General features: G+C 45.5%; 1 protein-coding gene across 3 annotated transcripts in view; it reads left to right on the top strand.

The window, feature by feature from the left end:
* Window positions 1-19,074, top strand: part of LOC126175859 (uncharacterized) — a 616,100-nt gene that overhangs the window by 533,117 nt on the left and 63,909 nt on the right. For all 3 annotated transcript variants that reach the window (XM_049922883.1, XM_049922874.1, XM_049922892.1), the window contains exon 5: window positions 8,797-8,862. In XM_049922883.1, coding sequence (XP_049778840.1) covers window positions 8,797-8,862 — 66 coding nt within the window. The remainder of the gene's footprint in view (window positions 1-8,796; window positions 8,863-19,074) is intronic.

Below are 19,074 nucleotides of genomic sequence, written 5' to 3'. Positions count from 1 at the left end.
AAGGGTGCCCCCAGTTGGAAGGAGGCGCCATCGGAGACGCTGGCAGTCGAGGGGCATTTTCTCGCAATGAGTCACTGATTACAGTGTCACAGTACTCACAACGTATCCGTCAACAACCTCTGAAAGTTGGTCTGATTCACCTTCTATGTCATCTGTGAGACGTCAGGCGCATTTCCTCTGGTGTTTCGCAAATATTTGTAATTTTTGATTTCGCAGTGGGTAGTTCGAGTCAACTCAGACAAAATACAGCTCACCACGTCTTAGATGTGATGCCCAGTGTCGACGGCAAGCGTCGGTTCGTTTCCCGTTACAAACAAAATGATTTTTAAAGTGGTATTGCACATGTTCTGAAGCGTTTCACTTTTTACTGGGAATCATTAGCCATTTCTTATGGTTTTTTTATTGACGGGTTGGAAATAATAGGAATTGACAAGATGAAGTTTATTCTCTTTTATTGAAAATGTTCTAAAGCTATTTCACTTTTTACTTCTGGGATATTCATCGTTGAAGTTATTAGCCTGTAAGCTCTGACCATCTTTTTTTCATACTTGCACAGTATTTTTTCAGTAAACCATCGTGGACATAGGAAATTTATAATTTGTTGAATAAATCCGTAAAACTATTCCTACAGCTGGCATTTAGAGGAGCAAAAAACATAAAAATCGACCAAATATTTCACAGTAGCCGATTTTTTTGAGAACGGAATGCCTATACTTTCTACACTGACAAGGTAGTAGTAAGACTGTCCACTTTATACACACTAACAAGATACCAATTATCAGCTGCTGTAGTTTCCTTGTCCTTCATTTTCCATTAGTAGGAATTTCTCCCGTGAATATCAACAGCAACTAGAAAAATTGGACTGTAAATAAAAAATGCGTGGTCCGCAGATTGGGTGTATTAGTGCTGGCTGACCTATCTCAGAAGACATGATTTCATATCGACGAATCAGTATCAGAGGCGAAAGAAACGGTGGTTGGAAAAAATTAAAAAAAAATGAAGTGAGCATAACACAGCATAAAATGCTGAATTCTCACAGAAAAGAAGAACTTGTCAGTTTCCACAAACCGCCTTAACGATTCCCGTCTCCTGGGTTAAATTTAACTGCCCACTTTTGCGTCAGTGTTCATTTCTCGGAAATGCTAGAGACATGAAGCCAGCTTCATTACAGGTGTTTTTTTCCCTTCTTACAGTTCAGTCATCGCCACAGATTCGACTCACAGCACGATTCTTCCACCTACGTAATATTACGTAAAATGAACCGACAAAATATATCTCAGCCACAGGCGGGTGAAAACTGGGCGTCCTGAGCTCTCAGCCAATCAACGTTGGTATTCTATACATAAAACTGAAGAACTGACTGCTGCGGCGACAGGAAGGATATTCAGTTGCAAAGTTTAATAATGATAAAACTGCCAAAACTTGACTACGTAGGAGCCCCTACTAGAGGGGGTAAACGCGAACAAAAATAAAGAGAAGAATAAGGTATGTTTTGGCTTTTCGATGGAAGTGTTTAAAACTAGTGTGTGCCATGTACGGCCCTTTCTAGTGCCTGTGTCGAAATCTATGGATGAAGTGATTGCGGCCATGCCGGTTTTCCTTTTTTCTGTAATGGAAGGTACTGGACCTCTCGTTGTTCTGCTTGGTTAAAAACATTTTTTTCATTAAAAGCTTTGTTTATAGCAGATGCTAAATTTGAAGGCTAGGACTGTTAAAGGCATGATGGAGTTTCGGTGCTCACTGCACGGTGCACGGCCGGTGAGAATGTTACTTCAAAACAACGTACGCACGAGACTCAACACTTGTGTGATGGTTTTGAATATCAACCTTAAACAGTTTTGTAAAGATGCCACATCATTAACTGGGTAATGCAACTTTTTTTTTCTTTTACGGAGATTGTGCTTCCACAACCTCGGAGATCGTTTGACGTTTGTTTGCATGTATGCTTGCATGAAAGGAGATTCTCACAAAGGCAGAGTATGAGCCAACTTTTATTAGACTCCACTCCACATAATGGGTTATTGAGCAAACTTTCTTGGCTGCATATATACGTGCCCGCGTACTTTTCTCCTTGTAGCGCGCATCAGTCAGTTGTGCAGAGAATTGTAGCTGTGTTTTTCCTTAGCTGTTTCCATTAAGATGGTTTCTCTGCAGTCGTTCTCTTACTTTGTTAAGTGCTGTATAAATAACTGATCAGAATAGCTCCGTTACCGCTCAATCATATGAAGAAATCGTTTCAGTCTGTTAGATTCTTTTAAATGGACGCGATCGTGTTTCGTATTTGCTTTGCAGTCGTGGTATGGAGAACATTCTTTATGTAGTCATCATAGTCTGTCAGGATTTCGGGAGAATGAGTAAAAATCCGAATTTCCTATAAAGAACCTTATCGCTTGTTACAGAGTATTCAGTTAGTGCTAAACTGTGAGAACCTGCAGGAAAGCAGTGGATAGGTCATTCTCCAGCGGCACAGTGGTGCGTCGTTAATATCTTAGTGAGAATCTAAAGCTATTTGTCTGTACTTGTAATATCTCGCCACGCTAGTCAGTGACGTTTCAGTGGAACAGCTGACTCAGAAGAGCAGATCGTGCATGGCTCGTTGAGATTAAGATAGCCAGTGTTTTGCATTTATTATCAGACCACCGCTAGCCGACTGCAGTGCCAACTGAGGGATGGTATTGTACATTGTAACACCCAGTCGATCTCAGTGCGGAACACGTGTATATTTCGTGAGCAGCTTGCAACACTCGTGTTCTTCCTGTTGGCCTGTTGACGCCTCCTTCCGGCGTCCTCTTGGCCGTTTATCGTTTTTCCCGCTTGCCACAGCCACGAAACCTAACACCGCCGCGTTGGGCAAAAGCTGCGGTGCCTTACAGCTCTATCCAATTATTCGCGATCTGGTGCAAGTTCTTGGGGAATTACATATAGAAATGTTTTGCACAGATAGTCGGAAGACAGAAGGCTGAAATAGCGCTGCTGACGTGAATGAAGACCAAACAATAATGTCCCGAAGAGTTCAGTTTGCGTACAGGCATTAAGCTGTCGCGGAAATACCGGAAAAATTGAACCTACGGATACCGGATATTGCCTTCATCTCCTAACAGTTAGTCGGCCGGTGTGGCCAAGCGGTTAAAGGCGCTATAGTTTGGAACCGCGTGACCGCTACGGTCGCAGGTTCGAATCCCGCCTTTGGCATGGATGTGTATGATGTCCTTAGGTTAGTTAGGTTTAAGTAGTTCTAAGTTCTAGGGGACTGATGACCTTAGAAGTTAAGTCCCATAGTGCTCAGAGCCATTTTCCTAACAGTTATATTGTAGCTTGTAACTTCAAATGTGCGCAAACAAAACAATGACAGGATCTTTTTGTGCCTGTATGACTTTTTGGAATGAAGATTGGTATGCCCAATTGATCTGTTGTTAGCTCGAGGTCTAGATTAGTTTGTTTGTAAGTTTTGAAGCAAGTGAATGTTTATACGAAATTTTAGTGTAGTGACGCACAGACGCATAACGCAGCCCGAAGTTTACGTTAGACTGAAAGGCGACGGTTTGGTTGAGAATCGGAGAAGTGGAATCAAAGGTCACATTTAATCCATAATAACAACCAATTCCGGTAACTACAGTTCTCTCATTTGACGAGTCTCTGTGTTAAGATATAAAGAATCGCATTTCCACACTGAAAAGCAGAACGAGAGAGCACATCTCAGGACTCCATTCATGTTGGAGGGAGTGAGTTGAATATATGCTAGAAGCTGGAGTCCTTGGACCGAGTTGACAAGCACGCTGTCGAAGAGGTAGAATTCTCATTCGGGAATTGTAAGGTTCACCCATCTGTCCTGACTTGAATTTCCCGATTTTTCCCCAAATCATGCAAGGCTAATGCTGGTATTCCTTCAGTTAGGTCACGGCCGAACTCTTCTTCTATTTTCATTTATTTCGAGCTACTACCTCGTGTTTGAATCGACTGGATATTCAGCTGGAATCCTAATTTTTATCTTGATGTCCTCGAGTCCTAAACATAAAAACCTAAACCTTTTGTGGGATCATTTTTGATTCACTGTTGTAGAAGGATCTGAAAGCGGATGCATTTATTGCAAGCAATATCGATGTTTTGATATCACGCTGAGTTGGAGGTAGAAAGAAAAGCCTCATGTAGTATGTGATGCCAATTTCATATACACTTGATCCGCCTAGATTTCGACGTCTAACTTCTTCATAATTTGGAAGAAACCACAAAACTTTTACTCCTCGGTTCATGAGATTAAAGTTTATGCCTCCATTCCTGTTTTACAAAATCTCACAGTATTTACCGTTCTGCATCAATACTGGCGGCTAATGATATTTAAAAGCACATAAAACTATTTGCCGCTTGGTATAAGTGCTCATTTAGTTTCTGGTGACTATTTTTCCTGTAATCGTGACATAAATGTAGCAGTCTGTCCCAGCTGTGTAATATGGTTCCTCTTGTAGATCAGAAAACGGGTACGGAACAGACGAGTCTGCAAGGGAACGACTGATACGTTTCAAACTCGCACGTTTTCGTTATAATTATTTTAAGAGTATTCAGTTTGCGGCAACATGTGTTCCTGTTATCTGCTTTAGAATTTCGTGATTTAAAAAGTTTCTACCTTTTTTAAAATTGTTTATTGGATAATTTTTTTAGTAAATACACATCAGTGGTCGCACAACTAATTTGTTATCCGTCTATTTTGCTTATTTTTCTGTTATGATCGGTTTCGATTCAAACGAACCATCTTCAGGTCTCTAGAGATAAGAAAATCACAATATGATTTGTTGTACAGTCTCTACCACCTTAGCCGTATTTGAAAGGGTGGCTTGACTACCAGATGCTGTCACCACGAACCTTCAGATGGCGTTTCGTGCGAGAGAGAGGGAGTGTGTTACCGATGTGAATTACGTATTTTCTCAGATGCTGCGCGGGGAGGGAGTTCTCAAAGAAATGACTAAAAAGAGACAAATGTGTTGGCGTACAGGTGTGTTGTTGAACGGCGCTATCTCGCTTGCAGATGTGCCGTACTGCGGCGACCTGATGGCCTTATAAGGAAGCGGCGCGGGTAGTCATATATCGCTCGCAACCTTATCAGCTTCCCTGCTCGCTACCTGCAGATCCCAGCAGGTGCTAGATACAGCAGTGCTGGCTGTACAGTGACGTCGCAATTTACAAGCAGCGCAGACTGGCTCCTCTTCTCAGGAAAAGCTGGATGGTCTTCTTTTATACGTATTTCTACAATAATGGGATTCGGGGGACAGCACAGAAAGTCGATGTCTTACTTCACGCTTCCTGAGAGTTCTACGAACAGACAGCCAAATACGAGTACAATGAGAAAAGTTCGCGGCCTGATAGTGAAAGACAATGTAAATTTAGGTCTAAAAGGCACTTACTAGTTTTCACTGCAGCCCTTTTTACGTCGTAATTACTCATACGTTTTTCTAGTGTATGCGATTCGGAAACGTCTGCAAAATACCAATCCACGACTGCCGTAATGTCATCATTGGGCGAGCCAAATCTGGTGAATAGGGTAAACCTCCCAAAAATTTGTATTCCGTGTTCCCTAGTTTCCCAGTACGAAAGTACCTGTGTGGAAAAGTGGATTGTCCCAATGAAACATGTTTTTTTTTTTTTTTTTTTTAGTTGCAGTTCAGACTGTGAACATACATTTTTTATTCAGCTGGCCTTCAAGACTTGCTTAATATTACCAAGTTAGTGTTTTTCTTTGCTACGGAATTTATAATAATAATCCCTTTACGGAAAATTAAGTCGAATACGCCTTCTTTGGTGCAGGGAACTGGCTTCATATATTGCGTTCATTGCTTCTTCGCTATTCAGATGAGGTGATGGGCTAAGGTCTCATCCGAAGTAACAGGTCGGCACCCAAGTACAGTACGTAACTGAGTGACGTACTCGTTTACGCATTTGCTTTTGGCCAGCATTCAGAACGCATTGTACATCTTGCTCATTGCTTTCTCGTAGTTAATTCTTCGTTTAAAATGTACCATCTCATTCGTCACGATGGGCAAACAGCGTCAGCTGTTTTATACTTCTAATTACTGGTCAGTCATTACGATACAATGCTCTTTCTCTCCGTTTTCTTTTGTAGATGCAAATTTTTTATGCCATCTATAATTAAACCTATTAAAGAGGAATACTGCCGCATTTCAATTTTGCCATCTAGTTCTTAACTGCTGAAAACGAAGGAAAGGTCGTCTTAATAAACCTCCTTAAACTTTGGATGGGTTTTTATTGGCAATAAACACCAAAGGTAAGAAATTATGAAGGTGCTATTAATTCATTTGAACGAAAGGACATTCGACACTTGGCTTACGCCGTTATACGACCTGAATCAAAACGAAAACAACCAAATATAGTTTTCAACACGCGTTCCAAGTTAATGTTGTAAATGCCACCACAGATTGTGGAGACCTGTTCATTCCAGCACATACATGAAATGTAAATGTGGCACTGTTTCGATATCACCATACGCTAAGAAAAATTATTTCATTGTTCTAACCCTGTTGTCTGAAAGCCTTTTGCTATTCCAATGTGCGTTGGAAGGAAGACATACGGTCGGTTCAGCAAAGCTCGTGGGTTCCCACGTATCGGACTATTTTCCGCCAAAAATAACATCTCGCAACTTCTGCAAAAATATAATTCACGAGTTTATTGTCTCGAAAATTTGTTCATGCAGTAATTACAGCTAAATGACTTGTTGATACTTGAAAGTCCGTTCGAAGAGATGTCGGGATTGCAGCCAGTCATTGTAAACTTCACGCGACGTTATTTCAACTACACATCTGCCAGTCACCGAAGACTTTAGATTTCATATGCTGATAGTCTGTTGATCGTGACACCCGAATCTAAAATATGAGTAAGATAAGATACTGTGGTTTTTGGTGGGACATTACAGAATGAAAATATTCTGCTACGTAGTTGGATTGAAATCTCTCTTTATTTTGCTTTTACTGCCACGTAGTTCTTGATGTGTAATCATTTTCAAGTCATTATGCACCAAAGGAGCCTACTTGGGTTCAATTCGAAGCATTCATCGATTTACACTCCTGGAAATGGAAAAAAGAACACATCGACCCCGGTGTGTCAGACCCACCATACTTGCTCCGGACACTGCGAGAGGGCTGTACAAGCAATGATCACACGCACGGCACAGCGGACACACCAGGAACCGCGGTGTTGGCCGTCGAATGGCGCTAGCTGCGCAGCATTTGTGCACCGCCGCCGTCAGTGTCAGCCAGTTTGCCGTGGCATACGGAGCTCCATCGCAGTCTTTAACACTGGTAGCATGCCGCGACAGCGTGGACGTGAACCGTATGTGCAGTTGACGGACTTTGAGCGAGGGCGTATAGTGGGCATGCGGGAGGCCGGGTGGACGTACCGCCGAATTGCTCAACACGTGGGGCGTGAGGTCTCCACAGTACATCGATGTTGTCGCCAGTAGTCGGCGGAAGGTGCACGTGCCCGTCGACCTGGGACCGGACGGCAGCGACGCACGGATGCACGCCAAGACCGTAGGATCCTACGCAGTGCCGTAGGGGACCGCACCGCCACTTCCCAGCAAATTAGGGACACTGTTGCTCCTGGGGTATCGGCGAGGACCATTCGCAACCGTCTCCATGAAGCTGGGCTACGGTCCCGCACACCGTTAGGCCGTCTTCCGCTCACGCCCCAACATCGTGCATCCCGCCTCCAGTGATGTCGCGACAGGCGTGAATGGAGGGACGAATGGAGACGTGTCGTCTTCAGCGATGAGAGTCGCTTCTGCCTTGGTGCCAATGATGGTCGTATGCGTGTTTGGCGCCGTACAGGTGAGCGCCACAATCAGGACTGCATACGACCGAGGCACACAGGGCCAACACCCAGCATCATGGTGTGGGGAGCGATCTCCTACACTGGCCGTACACCACTGGTGATCGTCGAGGGGACACTGAATAGTGCACGGTACATCCAAACCGTCATCGAACCCATCGTTCTACCATTCCTAGACCGGCAAGGGAACTTGCTGTTCCAACAGGACAATGCACGTCCGCATGTATCCCGTGCCACCCAACGTGCTCTAGAAGGTGTAAGTCAACTACCCTGGCCAGCAAGATCTCCGGATCTGTCCCCCATTGAGCATGTTTGGGACTGGATGAAGCGTCGTCTCACGCGGTCTGCACGTCCAGCACGAACGCTGGTCCAACTGAGGCGCCAGGTGGAAATGGCATGGCAAGCCGTTCCACAGGACTACATCCAGCATCTCTACGATCGTCTCCATGGGAGAATAGCAGCCTGCATTGCTGCGAAAGGTGGATATACACTGTACTAGTGCCGACATTGTGCATGCTCTGTTGCCTGTGTCTATGTGCCTGTGGTTCTGTCAGTGTGATCATGTGATGTATCTGACCCCAGGAATGTGTCAATAAAGTTTCCCCTTCCTGGGACAATGAATTCACGGTGTTCTTATTTCAACTTCCAGGAGTGTATTTAACGGTAAAAATTATGGAGCTGGCCGTTGGTTTATCGTGCTATTAATGATGGCAGTTTTAAGTCACGGCTCTATTGAAACACGCTGAAAATCAATTTTCGCAAGCATCTGCTTATTGTATTAACGCTGTGAAGTACAACTGCCACGGTTAGTAGCTGGATAACCAGAAAACAAGCCCCTTCGTTTTATTTGCCATTGTCTTTCTGATGGATATGTGGTAAAAATCTGTACGATACAGTGATGTGTGTGTGTGTTTTATTTATTGTTTTGACGCACAGAACTGAGTGTTGTGATGTAATTTTCAGGGGCTTCAGCGTCAGTGTCTGCGGTCGCCAGCACATCTTCAAGCCCGTCTCAGTGCAGGCGATGTGGTGAGTACTCTTTTTCAGAAACTACGTAGTGTTTTCTACCTTGTTATTTGTACATTTACAGATGTACAATGAAATATTTAATGTTCAGTAAACATAATCTGTAGAGAATTCTACTAAATGTGCTGAATGGCCTGTAACTTTAATGACGGCTTTGCAGCATCAGTACGATCCACCATCGAATTTGCAAGTTAGTTATTCATACAGATAGTTACAATAACTATTTTTAAAAACAACGAACTAGATTAGAAGAAAATCAAGCCGTGATTTACGTGACAAACAGCGCAGACTTTCATTCGGTGCTTGAAGTAACATTAAACACTTGCCTCTGTTTTATGCAGTCTGTCAGCCATGGCTTGCATTAATACGGCAACAGCTTTTAGGTGGGTTCGCTTGTGAGGCCGAATCGAATGACTTCGTATGTGCTACCGTGCTAAGTGGCGCTTTGGTATGAAGCGGTGTGGTTTCTTCAGATAAATTCAGTCGAACGTTAGTATCAATCTTTCACCGAAGTCGCTTCCGATTTTCTTCTCTAACACCCTCGAATTGTGAGTGTCCCGTTTGCTTTCTTATTGAAGAGACGCTAAACTCTTTCTTGATTTGACCTTAAATTTTGTTCGCGCAGAGCATCACGGGGGAGACCTGTATTTTCAGATAGACAATGCAACATCCACCCGTGCCCCCCTGACGACCCTGATGCAGGCGGGATGTGGTGCGCTCCGTCTATCCTGTGCGAATAAACCTCCGCGGTTTCTGAGCGGCTCTTAAGGAGTCATAGGGCATCAGCATGTGTCCCGTGTATTGTGGCGCCCATGACACAACGAGACACCGTATTAATCATTATGGAGATTGACTAAGTCAGTACTTTTTTCCCTTCAAGGTCATACAGCTATCTCTGTGCTTTAGAAATGTTCTAGGGTTTTGCCGGGTAAGATTACTTTTATGTACTTATTTTTATTATGCATTTGTTGACGCGCAGTTGAAGTGTACTGAAGATGGATGCGCTATACTGGTTGGATAGAGGTAACTCTGAAATGGAGGAGAGAAATGCTAGGACCAATAATGAACACCAAACAGGCGATCGCGTGATGTATAGTGTGAGTATGATAGGATGATAGGAATTCTGATAAAACAGGGAGATGTGTCGCTTCTCAGCGTGATAAAAGATTTCAAATGAGGTATACTGTTCCCTCAAGCGGTATGATACACTGTCTTACTGGTCCCAAACACTAAAAAATTGAAATGAGCGTGTGGCATTGTTGGCCGGGAGGCCGCTATGTCTACAAACAAATATACAGGGTGGTCAGAAACAGTCTGAAATGCTTATAAAGGTGTTGCGGAGCAGGTTGTGATGCGAGATAATTGTTAAGAAAACAATTCCATACGTTGCGCCGTTTGCGAGTTATTTTGCATTGAAGTTGGCCAATAAGGCCGTTGTGCTCGGGAATTGAAGCGGCCCACCGGAGACGGTGTAGCCAAACGTGTTGTTCGTTTGGTTTCCTAAAATCTAACCAGAGAACAATACAGAAAGTGGACATGGGGCGGTAATAAGGATCGAAACCGTGCAAAAGGCTAAGCAGTCTCGTATAGTACCATCATCGCTATGAGAACAACTGACACTAATTGTATCTGCGAGACCACTTGAATTTGCTCACGCAACGGGCTGATTGGCTAACTTCAATGCTAATTAACTCGGAAGCGACATACATATCGGTATTTTCCATAACAGTTATTTCGTAGAATAGCTTACCCTGCAACACGCTTACAACTGTTTCTGATCGCCCTCTAAACGGCTGTATTTATTTTGGGGACGCTCCCTTGATTGAAAAGCAGATTCGGGAACCGGAGGCCTATGCACAAATATCCTCATCTGGGTTCCCCCATGCTCCACGGCCAGCTCACCTGGGATTTGTATGTAAAGAATTAGGCTGTTCAATGAAGCAGGCAGCCCACTTTACCCATCCGGGTAGAAAATGAAAGTATATAATCGTATTGTCAAAGACTATCTATCTCGTTTTTACCTTTCTCAAACTACACAAGTTTTCAATGCGTGTTTGCTAGTTGATTTAGTGTGTAAATAATTTAGTCGATGAGTTGTTACAAGGTCTTGATTAGGAAATAGCCACAAGTGAAACAGATCTTGCTCTGAATTTCAGTTAACGTATTGAATAATGGATAAAAAATTATTGAAAAAAAATACGGCCAGTTTTAGTTTCAATACAGCAGGCGACTTGTGTGTATTCAAGCCTGCAGGTTGCTTTGGCCATTGTCATTGGTGCTAAAATCTGAGTTGCTGGGGCTCGTTATATTCCTCTTCAAAGTTCTAGAATACGTTTCGACCCTTCCGTGGGAACCGTCTTCAGAAATGGTCTTGTGTCCGGGTTGCTGAGTTTAGCTACCTGGGGACGCAAGAAAAATCCTGAAGAAGACTCCAACAGAAAGGTCTAAATGTCGAGTGTTCTAGAAGTTACAAGAAATAAATAAATAAATAAACGCCGGTGAGTTGCAGCACAATCATTGTTTATATCGCGACGTGGGCAACGCGAGCGAGGCGCCGCCGGCGCGCTGCCCGCCACCGCCCGCTTCCTAATACGGGCCCGGACACCGCTTGGACGGGACGAGTCCTTTTGTCCTGCGAGATAACCCGAGGCTCCCACGGCCACTGCCGCCTCCCGGTTTGGTCTCCAGCGCGGTCTCAGCGCTCGGTCCCACGGTCCCGCTGCCCGTATACCAAGTTTGGCGCTCCCCTTAATACTGGTCGGCCGCCGCCGTGAGCACTGATTTGCCTAGCGAGCGGCCGAGCTGCCCAAGCGCCGACTCCTCCTAATTTTCCCGCCGCTTTGTCCCCGCCTCATGACGTCAGCAGCGCCGAGCGTTCTCGGACTCGTCACTGACAGTTGTGTCGTCACTCATTAATCACAGTTTCAATGGTTTCACCTTATCGTGCTTGCCTCGTTTGATTTATGTAGTGGTTAATGGAGAACTATATCGGGACGAAGCTTGAAATATTACACCAAGCTGTAGTTCGGGCAAAGTCTACTTCAAATTAATGGTCGTATAAACTTCTCCGCGTTAACGACTAGCCTGTAACGACATGAATACATTATTATGAACAGTTCCCCCGTACACGAAGGCTTTTCTTATAAACGACGTCGGATTCCGCGTCTGAGAAACGTACAATCCATTTGGGTGAGTTAGTTTATCTTCGAGATCGACGTCGCAACGTGAGGTCCGGCGATACCGTGAACTGGTGACATTGTGAGACATGACGACGCTACAAGGATGTAAGATGTTCAGGAATACCTGCCGTGGATGTGATTGACTAGGGTGTCCCTTTGGCGTGTGGTATATAGAACGTCGTTGCGGGTCGTGTTGCCCCCACAGGACAATACAGGCTCACAGTATTGCGGACCCAGGCCCTCAGTATGATAAGTGACAGCGCCGTCCATTGTTGGGTTAGTGGTCTCGAAGGTTAGCAATGGTCAGTGATGGTGGTGTTATGGTTGCAATTCTTCAGCTAGCGAGTTCCGTGTACGTGTTCAAAGGATAAATCTGTCACCAACATGAAGACTGGTTTGAACACCACAGTGCTTTAATAGGTATCTAGGTGGCATGCATACCCCGACCGCCTAACAAACAGTTTTTGCTGTTTCTGTATTTATTTTTAAGAAATCTTGCATTTCACGAGCTGTTTTCTGTATCATATATTGACTGGCGCTAGACATTGGTATTTTGTTCTTTGCGACGACAATTTTTTTTATTTTTTTTATTTGTATCCTCTACCGTATAGTTAAAATCCTCTGTGGCGTTTAGTACCTGTCGTCACCGTATTATAAAGCAGGGGTTGTAACATCTCAACTTGCCGCCGTTACTATGCATTCTCCTGTGGCTGCTAAGACAGGCTCGATTTCTAGTAGGGGAGGGGAGTGGGGGACTTACTTCAGCCTGGAGATGATGTGCTGCTATTTTCCTAATTCTCCTTAATGGGTTGTGATCGAAACCTATAAATCTAACTTAGAGGGAGAGTAATTTCCCTGTGACGGCATTTCTTTCAATCAAGCGTTGCAGTAAAAGTTCTGCCAGGAAGTAGCATCGTGCAGGAGCGCTGTAAGCAGAAGTATGAAATGACCAATGAAAATGTCTACCTTACGCTCCATATGCCCTTCTACGTGCCGTAATTTCATTATCTTATTCTGACCATACCTAAGCGAACTATAGGAAGGTGGCAGCATAATCGTCGCTCAGTCATCGGCGAATACAGGTTTTCTGACTTTATCCAACAAGGGATCCGCAATAACTATATCGTTTTTCTCCCAAGAATTCCCATTTTAAGTTCTCATGGCATTTATGTTGCACTTGGCGTGTGGGCTATACCAACCTGTGACGATCACAGGAGCCGTCTCTGACGTCGTTCGATGTCATTTGTTATGTCTTCTAGATAAGGACTCCAAACACTGGAACAGTACTCTAGTATTGGTCGCTATTGTATGCTATTACCCAAATAAATTCATTACAGTTTCCCAGAACCCTTCCAGAAAATCTTCCATTCGCTTTCCCTCCTACTGATTTTACTTGATAGGCCATTTTTTTATCATTTCTTACTATTACCCCTAAATAATTGTTCTATATCACTACATAGATACCATGCAATCCACCATACGGCACATGGCGGAGGGTACCCCAAAGCACTAGTTATTTTCATTTCGGTTCCACTTGCAAACGGAACGAGGGCAGAAAGGTAGTCTATACGCTTTCGCATGAGTCCCAATTTCTCATATCTTTTCTTCTGGTTCTTACGTGCAACGTATTTTGTAGGGAGTTCAGTTCTGCAATCAGCTTCAAATGCGGTTCTCTGAATTTTCTCAATAGTAAAAAGTTTTCGATGGCATTGAGCCACAGTCGTGCAATACTTTTTAAAAGAGTAAACCGCCATTTGGCTGTGGATTATTATATTTATCTTTTGTGCTAACCAGATTTCTGCTTTTATGCCATTATCAAGTACAATCCTAAATGTTGTTAGACCATTATTATGTCATATCTGTTAAGGCCGCGCCGGCCGTTGTGGCCGAGCGGTTCTAGACGCTACAGTCTGGAACCGCGCGACCGCTACGGTCGCAGGTTCGAATCCTGCCTCGGGCATGGATGTGTGTGGTGTCCTTAGATTAGTTAGGTTTAAGTAGTTCTGAGTTCTAGGGGACTGATGACCTCAGCAGTTAAGTCCCATAGTGCTCTGAGCCATCTTTTTTTTTTTTTTTTTTTTTTTTTTGTTAAGGCCGCAAAGTAGGTAAACATCTTAAAGACATATTAGCTTTGTTTACTGCTTTAGACTGCCTTAATACACTCCTGGAAATTGAAATAAGAACACCGTGAATTCATTGTCCCAGGAAGGGGAAACTTTATTGACACATTCCTGGGGTCAGATACATCACATGATCACACTGACAGAACCACAGGCACATAGACACAGGCAACAGAGCATGCACAATGTCGGCACTAGTACAGTGTATATCCACCTTTCGCAGCAATGCAGGCTGCTATTCTCCCATGGAGACGATCGTAGAGATGCTGGATGTAGTCCTGTGGAACGGCTTGCCATGCCATTTCCACCTGGCGCCTCAGTTGGACCAGCGTTCGTGCTGGACGTGCAGACCGCGTGAGACGACGCTTCATCCAGTCCCAAACATGCTCAATGGGGGACAGATCCGGAGATCTTGCTGGCCAGGGTAGTTGACTTACACCTTCTAGAGCACGTTGGGTGGCACGGGATACATGCGGACGTGCATTGTCCTGTTGGAACAGCAAGTTCCCTTGCCGGTCTAGGAATGGTAGAACGATGGGTTCGATGACGGTTTGGATGTACCGTGCACTATTCAGTGTCCCCTCGACGATCACCAGTGGTGTACGGCCAGTGTAGGAGATCGCTCCCCACACCATGATGCCGGGTGTTGGCCCTGCGTGCCTCGGTCGTATGCAGTCCTGATTGTGGCGCTCACCTGCACGGCGCCAAACACGCATACGACCATCATTGGCACCAAGGCAGAAGCGACTCTCATCGCTGAAGACGACACGTCTCCATTCGTCCCTCCATTCACGCCTGTCGCGACACCACTGGAGGCGGGCTGCACGATGTTGGGGCGTGAGCGGAAGACGGCCTAACGGTGTGCGGGACCGTAGCCCAGCTTCATGGAGACGGTTGCGAATGGTCCTCGCCGATACCCCAGGAGCAACAGTGTCCCTAATTTGCTGGGAAGTGGCGGTGCGGTCCCCTACGGCACTGCGTAGGATCCTACGGTCTTGGCGTGCATCCGTGCGTCGCTGCGATCCGGTCCCAGGTCGACGGGCACGTGCACCTTCCGCCGACCACTGGCGACAACATCGATGTACTGTGGAGACCTCACGCCCCACGTGTTGAGCAATTCGGCGGTACGTCCACCCGGCCTCCCGCATGCCCACTATACGCCCTCGCTCAAAGTCCGTCAACTGCACATACGGTTCACGTCCACGCTGTCGCGGCATGCTACCAGTGTTAAAGACTGCGATGGAGCTCCGTATGCCACGGCAAACTGGCTGACACTGACGGCGGCGGTGCACAAATGCTGCGCAGCTAGCGCCATTCGACGGCCAACACCGCGGTTCCTGGTGTGTCCGCTGTGCCGTGCGTGTGATCATTGCTTGTACAGCCCTCTCGCAGTGTCCGAAGCAAGTATGGTGGGTCTGACACACTGGTGTCAATGTGTTCTTTTTTCCATTTCCAGGAGTGTAGATATGACTTTAAGCACTGTACTTGACAGTGGCATAAAAGCCGAAATCTGCATAGTACAAAAGATAAACGTAATGATACACAGTCACGTGGCAGTTTACTCTTTTAAAAAGTTTCTCAGTAGCGTCCTTCGAAAAGAATGTTATCTTCACTTCATGGATTCCCATTTGAGCATGTCCGTAACACATTCGTGTTGTTCGAACCTACCAATAACAAATGTAGCAGCCCGCTTCTAAATTGCTCCGATTTCTTCCTTCAGTCCGACCTTGTATGGATCTCAAACACTCGATCAGTGAGTAGGTCACACTAGTATCCCATGTGCGGTCTCCTTTACACGTGAACCACACTTTCCTAGAATTCTCCCAATAAGCCGAAGTCGACCATTCGCTTTCCCAGCAGAGCCCTCAGTGCAAATTCTATTTCATATCGCATTGCAACGTTACGCCCAGGTATTTAAACGACGTGAGTGTGTCAAGCAGGACACTAAAAAAAATGGTTCAAATGGCTCTGAGCACTATGGGACTCAACTGCTGTGGTCATAAGTCCCCTAGAACTTAGAACTACTTAAACCTAACTAACCTAAGGACATCACACACATCCATGCCCGAGGCATGATTCGAACCTGCGACCGTAGCGGTCGTGCGATTCCAGACTGTAGCGCAAGCAGGACACTGCTAATGCTGTATCCGAGTACTATTTTTTCTACTCATCCGCATTAACTGCATTGTGCTAATATTCTATCACGTATGAGTGGTAATGCCCCCCCCCCCCCCCTCTCTCTCTCTCTCTCTCTCTCTCTCTCTCTCTCTCTCTCTCTCTCTCTGGTAGGTAAGGCCCGGACCGTTTGGGAGTTCCCAAATTCATCGATCCTTTTGTGGCGTTCTCACGAAAGGGCTTGGTCGCCAAGGCCTGTTTGAGTTGTGCTGCATATTCGCTCCGAGAGGATTATATAGCGCTGTTGCGGACAAACCAAATGCGGCGGACGCTTCCATACTGAGGCCCACATTCCTGGGGCGACGTTCGTAGATATCCCGGTCGTTAAGGAAAAATGGTCACGCTCTGGGGTGGCTGCCATATAGGGGGCCCTTCCGGCGACCACTTCTTGCTGCGGTCGCAGCCGCCGTCGCCGCCTCAATGGCGCGCGGACCCCGTTACCGCCGAGACAATGAGCCCCGCCTTCCTTGTAAGGCCACAAACGCTCCCGTTCCTGTTCGCCATTCATCAGGCCGCACCGGACGCTGGACCAGCAACATGACGTCCGCTCCGGCTGCGCGCCTCCCTATGCTTTTTTTCGCTCACCTGCCTCTCGGGAAGACAAAGGGCGGGCGGCGCGTGCCGCGTGCGACGGATGCGTCCGCATTTACATTACTAATGCGGCCGCTAGTAGCTGGCGGTAGCGCGCCGCTGCGCCATTCATGGCAGCGCCATCGACTCCCAGCTTCAATGGCCGAGCCACCTCGGCGAATGCGTGGTGCGCGAGCTGTCAGCGCGAACGGACTGCTCGCGTGCCACAGCGTGCGGGGTCAGCCGACACTAGTCGATCAGTGACGGCGTACTCGATCTCCGGTCCGCGGTCAGACTCTTCCTCCTTTTCCAAATACCGGATGTGTCGGAATGAGTATCGGGTTTTAGGTCTATGTCGCATTTATTACACTCAACAATTATAAGTAAAATATCAGATGAAAAAAGCAACCTTAACAGTTTTGTATGTAAATTGAAAGTGAGGGCAGGAAAGGAATGAAAGGCGTCCTTGATGTCAGCTGCATCATGACAATATGCGGAAACAGCGGTGACGAGCGAAAATGTGTGCCGGACCGGGATTCGAACCCAGGATCTCCTGTTTACTAGGCAGCTGCGTAAACCACTGCGCCACCCGGACATGGTGTTTATCGCAATTGCGCGGGATTTCTTACGTACCTCCCAGCCGACCTACATTACCACCTAGCGTGTTCATATAAATGATTTGCCTCGACAGACAACGAATCCACCACCTATAGTACGAATGCACAGTTACGGTCGACCTCCGGCTGGAATCTAAAATTAGCGACCATGGATGGTATGGAAAGGGACTGCGGATAGGTGGCCGTGGGTGAGAGTGTGGGTTGGTCGGGAGTTGTGCCGTGATAGTCCGCGCAGTCCGGGTAGTGCAGTGGTTAACGTAACTGCCTAGTAAGCATGAGATCCTAGGTTCGAATCCCGGTCTGGCACACATTTTCGCTCGCCGCCGGTGATTCCGCGTGAATTCCCGATGCAGGTGACATCAGTAGTCCCTTCGCCTTCCTATCCTTCACTCCTCCTTCCACCGTCCCACCCCCACCTTCAGTTTACGTATAACGTATCACGATTTCGTGTGATATCTGATCTTTCGGACATGTCCGAAAGAACAGACGCCACGCATTCATATAACGAAACAGCTTTTCTTACACGTGTTCAACGTGAGCACGATTCGTAACACGGCACTCATTGAGTCAATAGGCGAGTTCTTCCCAAGCCTTGGTCAATGTGTGAAGTCACTGTTGCAGCAACTGCTTCAGTTCTCTTTCTTAAGTGGGGAGTTGCGTAAAATTGGTCAAACATGTTAAATCTTTTTGCCACCAGATAGTTCTGTACAATGTTAAAAATATCTGCTCTGATTACGAACAAAAAACGTGGACGAAAGCTTTAATAACCTTTTTTAGAAGGGGTACCCGAAGACAACATTCTGCTAATCTGTTGTTAAAAATTCCTCATATGATGCTTGTATGGTATTCAGTTATGGTAACAATGGAAGAATCGGGCCCCTTATGAAACTAGGATTTGGTGCAGATTGTTTCACTGAAAATCTGTCGAAGGAGACTGATGATACGCGTACTGCTAGTTCTGAAACGTTAGTGAGGGGTATTGCCAAAAGGGCATGCCAGAAGGATCAGACTAGTTGAAAAGAGCTACATGAAGACCGAAAGGACCTAATGTATGGTTATGGCCAACACTAAGGCACCTGTTTCTGGCATAAAGGATAATAAAACCTTCTTTCTTCACTACATGCAACTTTAGTTTTTCGGTATACAAGAAACATTTTTTGCTGAACCACTGCAGATAAGAAGGTGGAATTTGCTGCAGACTTTTTACGCATCATGACACAACTTCTTGCGGTACAAAACTTTTCAAAGTGCGTTACTGTCAAATTTATTTCAATTTTTGTGAAGTAAGAATTGCTATGTATCGTACACACAAATTAAAAAAAAATTATTCCGAGTGTTCTAAGACTGATACTGAAAAACTGGTAAATAGATTTTTTTACCTAATTACTAAGAATAACAATACCACATTTTGAAAGTGCTCAGTATACTAACCTTTGAGAAAATGTTCCTCATTTTATGTGTTCTAGAAGTATCCAGCAAAATCCTGATCAAATCACTTGACAAAATAGTTGAAAGAAGTCCAGATTGTAGCCAATAACATAATGACAGAGTGTA

The sequence above is a fragment of the Schistocerca cancellata genome, chromosome 1 (assembly GCF_023864275.1).
Source record: "Schistocerca cancellata isolate TAMUIC-IGC-003103 chromosome 1, iqSchCanc2.1, whole genome shotgun sequence".
Taxonomy (NCBI): Eukaryota; Metazoa; Arthropoda; class Insecta; order Orthoptera; family Acrididae; genus Schistocerca; species Schistocerca cancellata.
The sequence above is the reverse complement of the archived record's forward strand: the minus strand, read 5'-3'. Positions and strand labels throughout refer to the sequence as shown.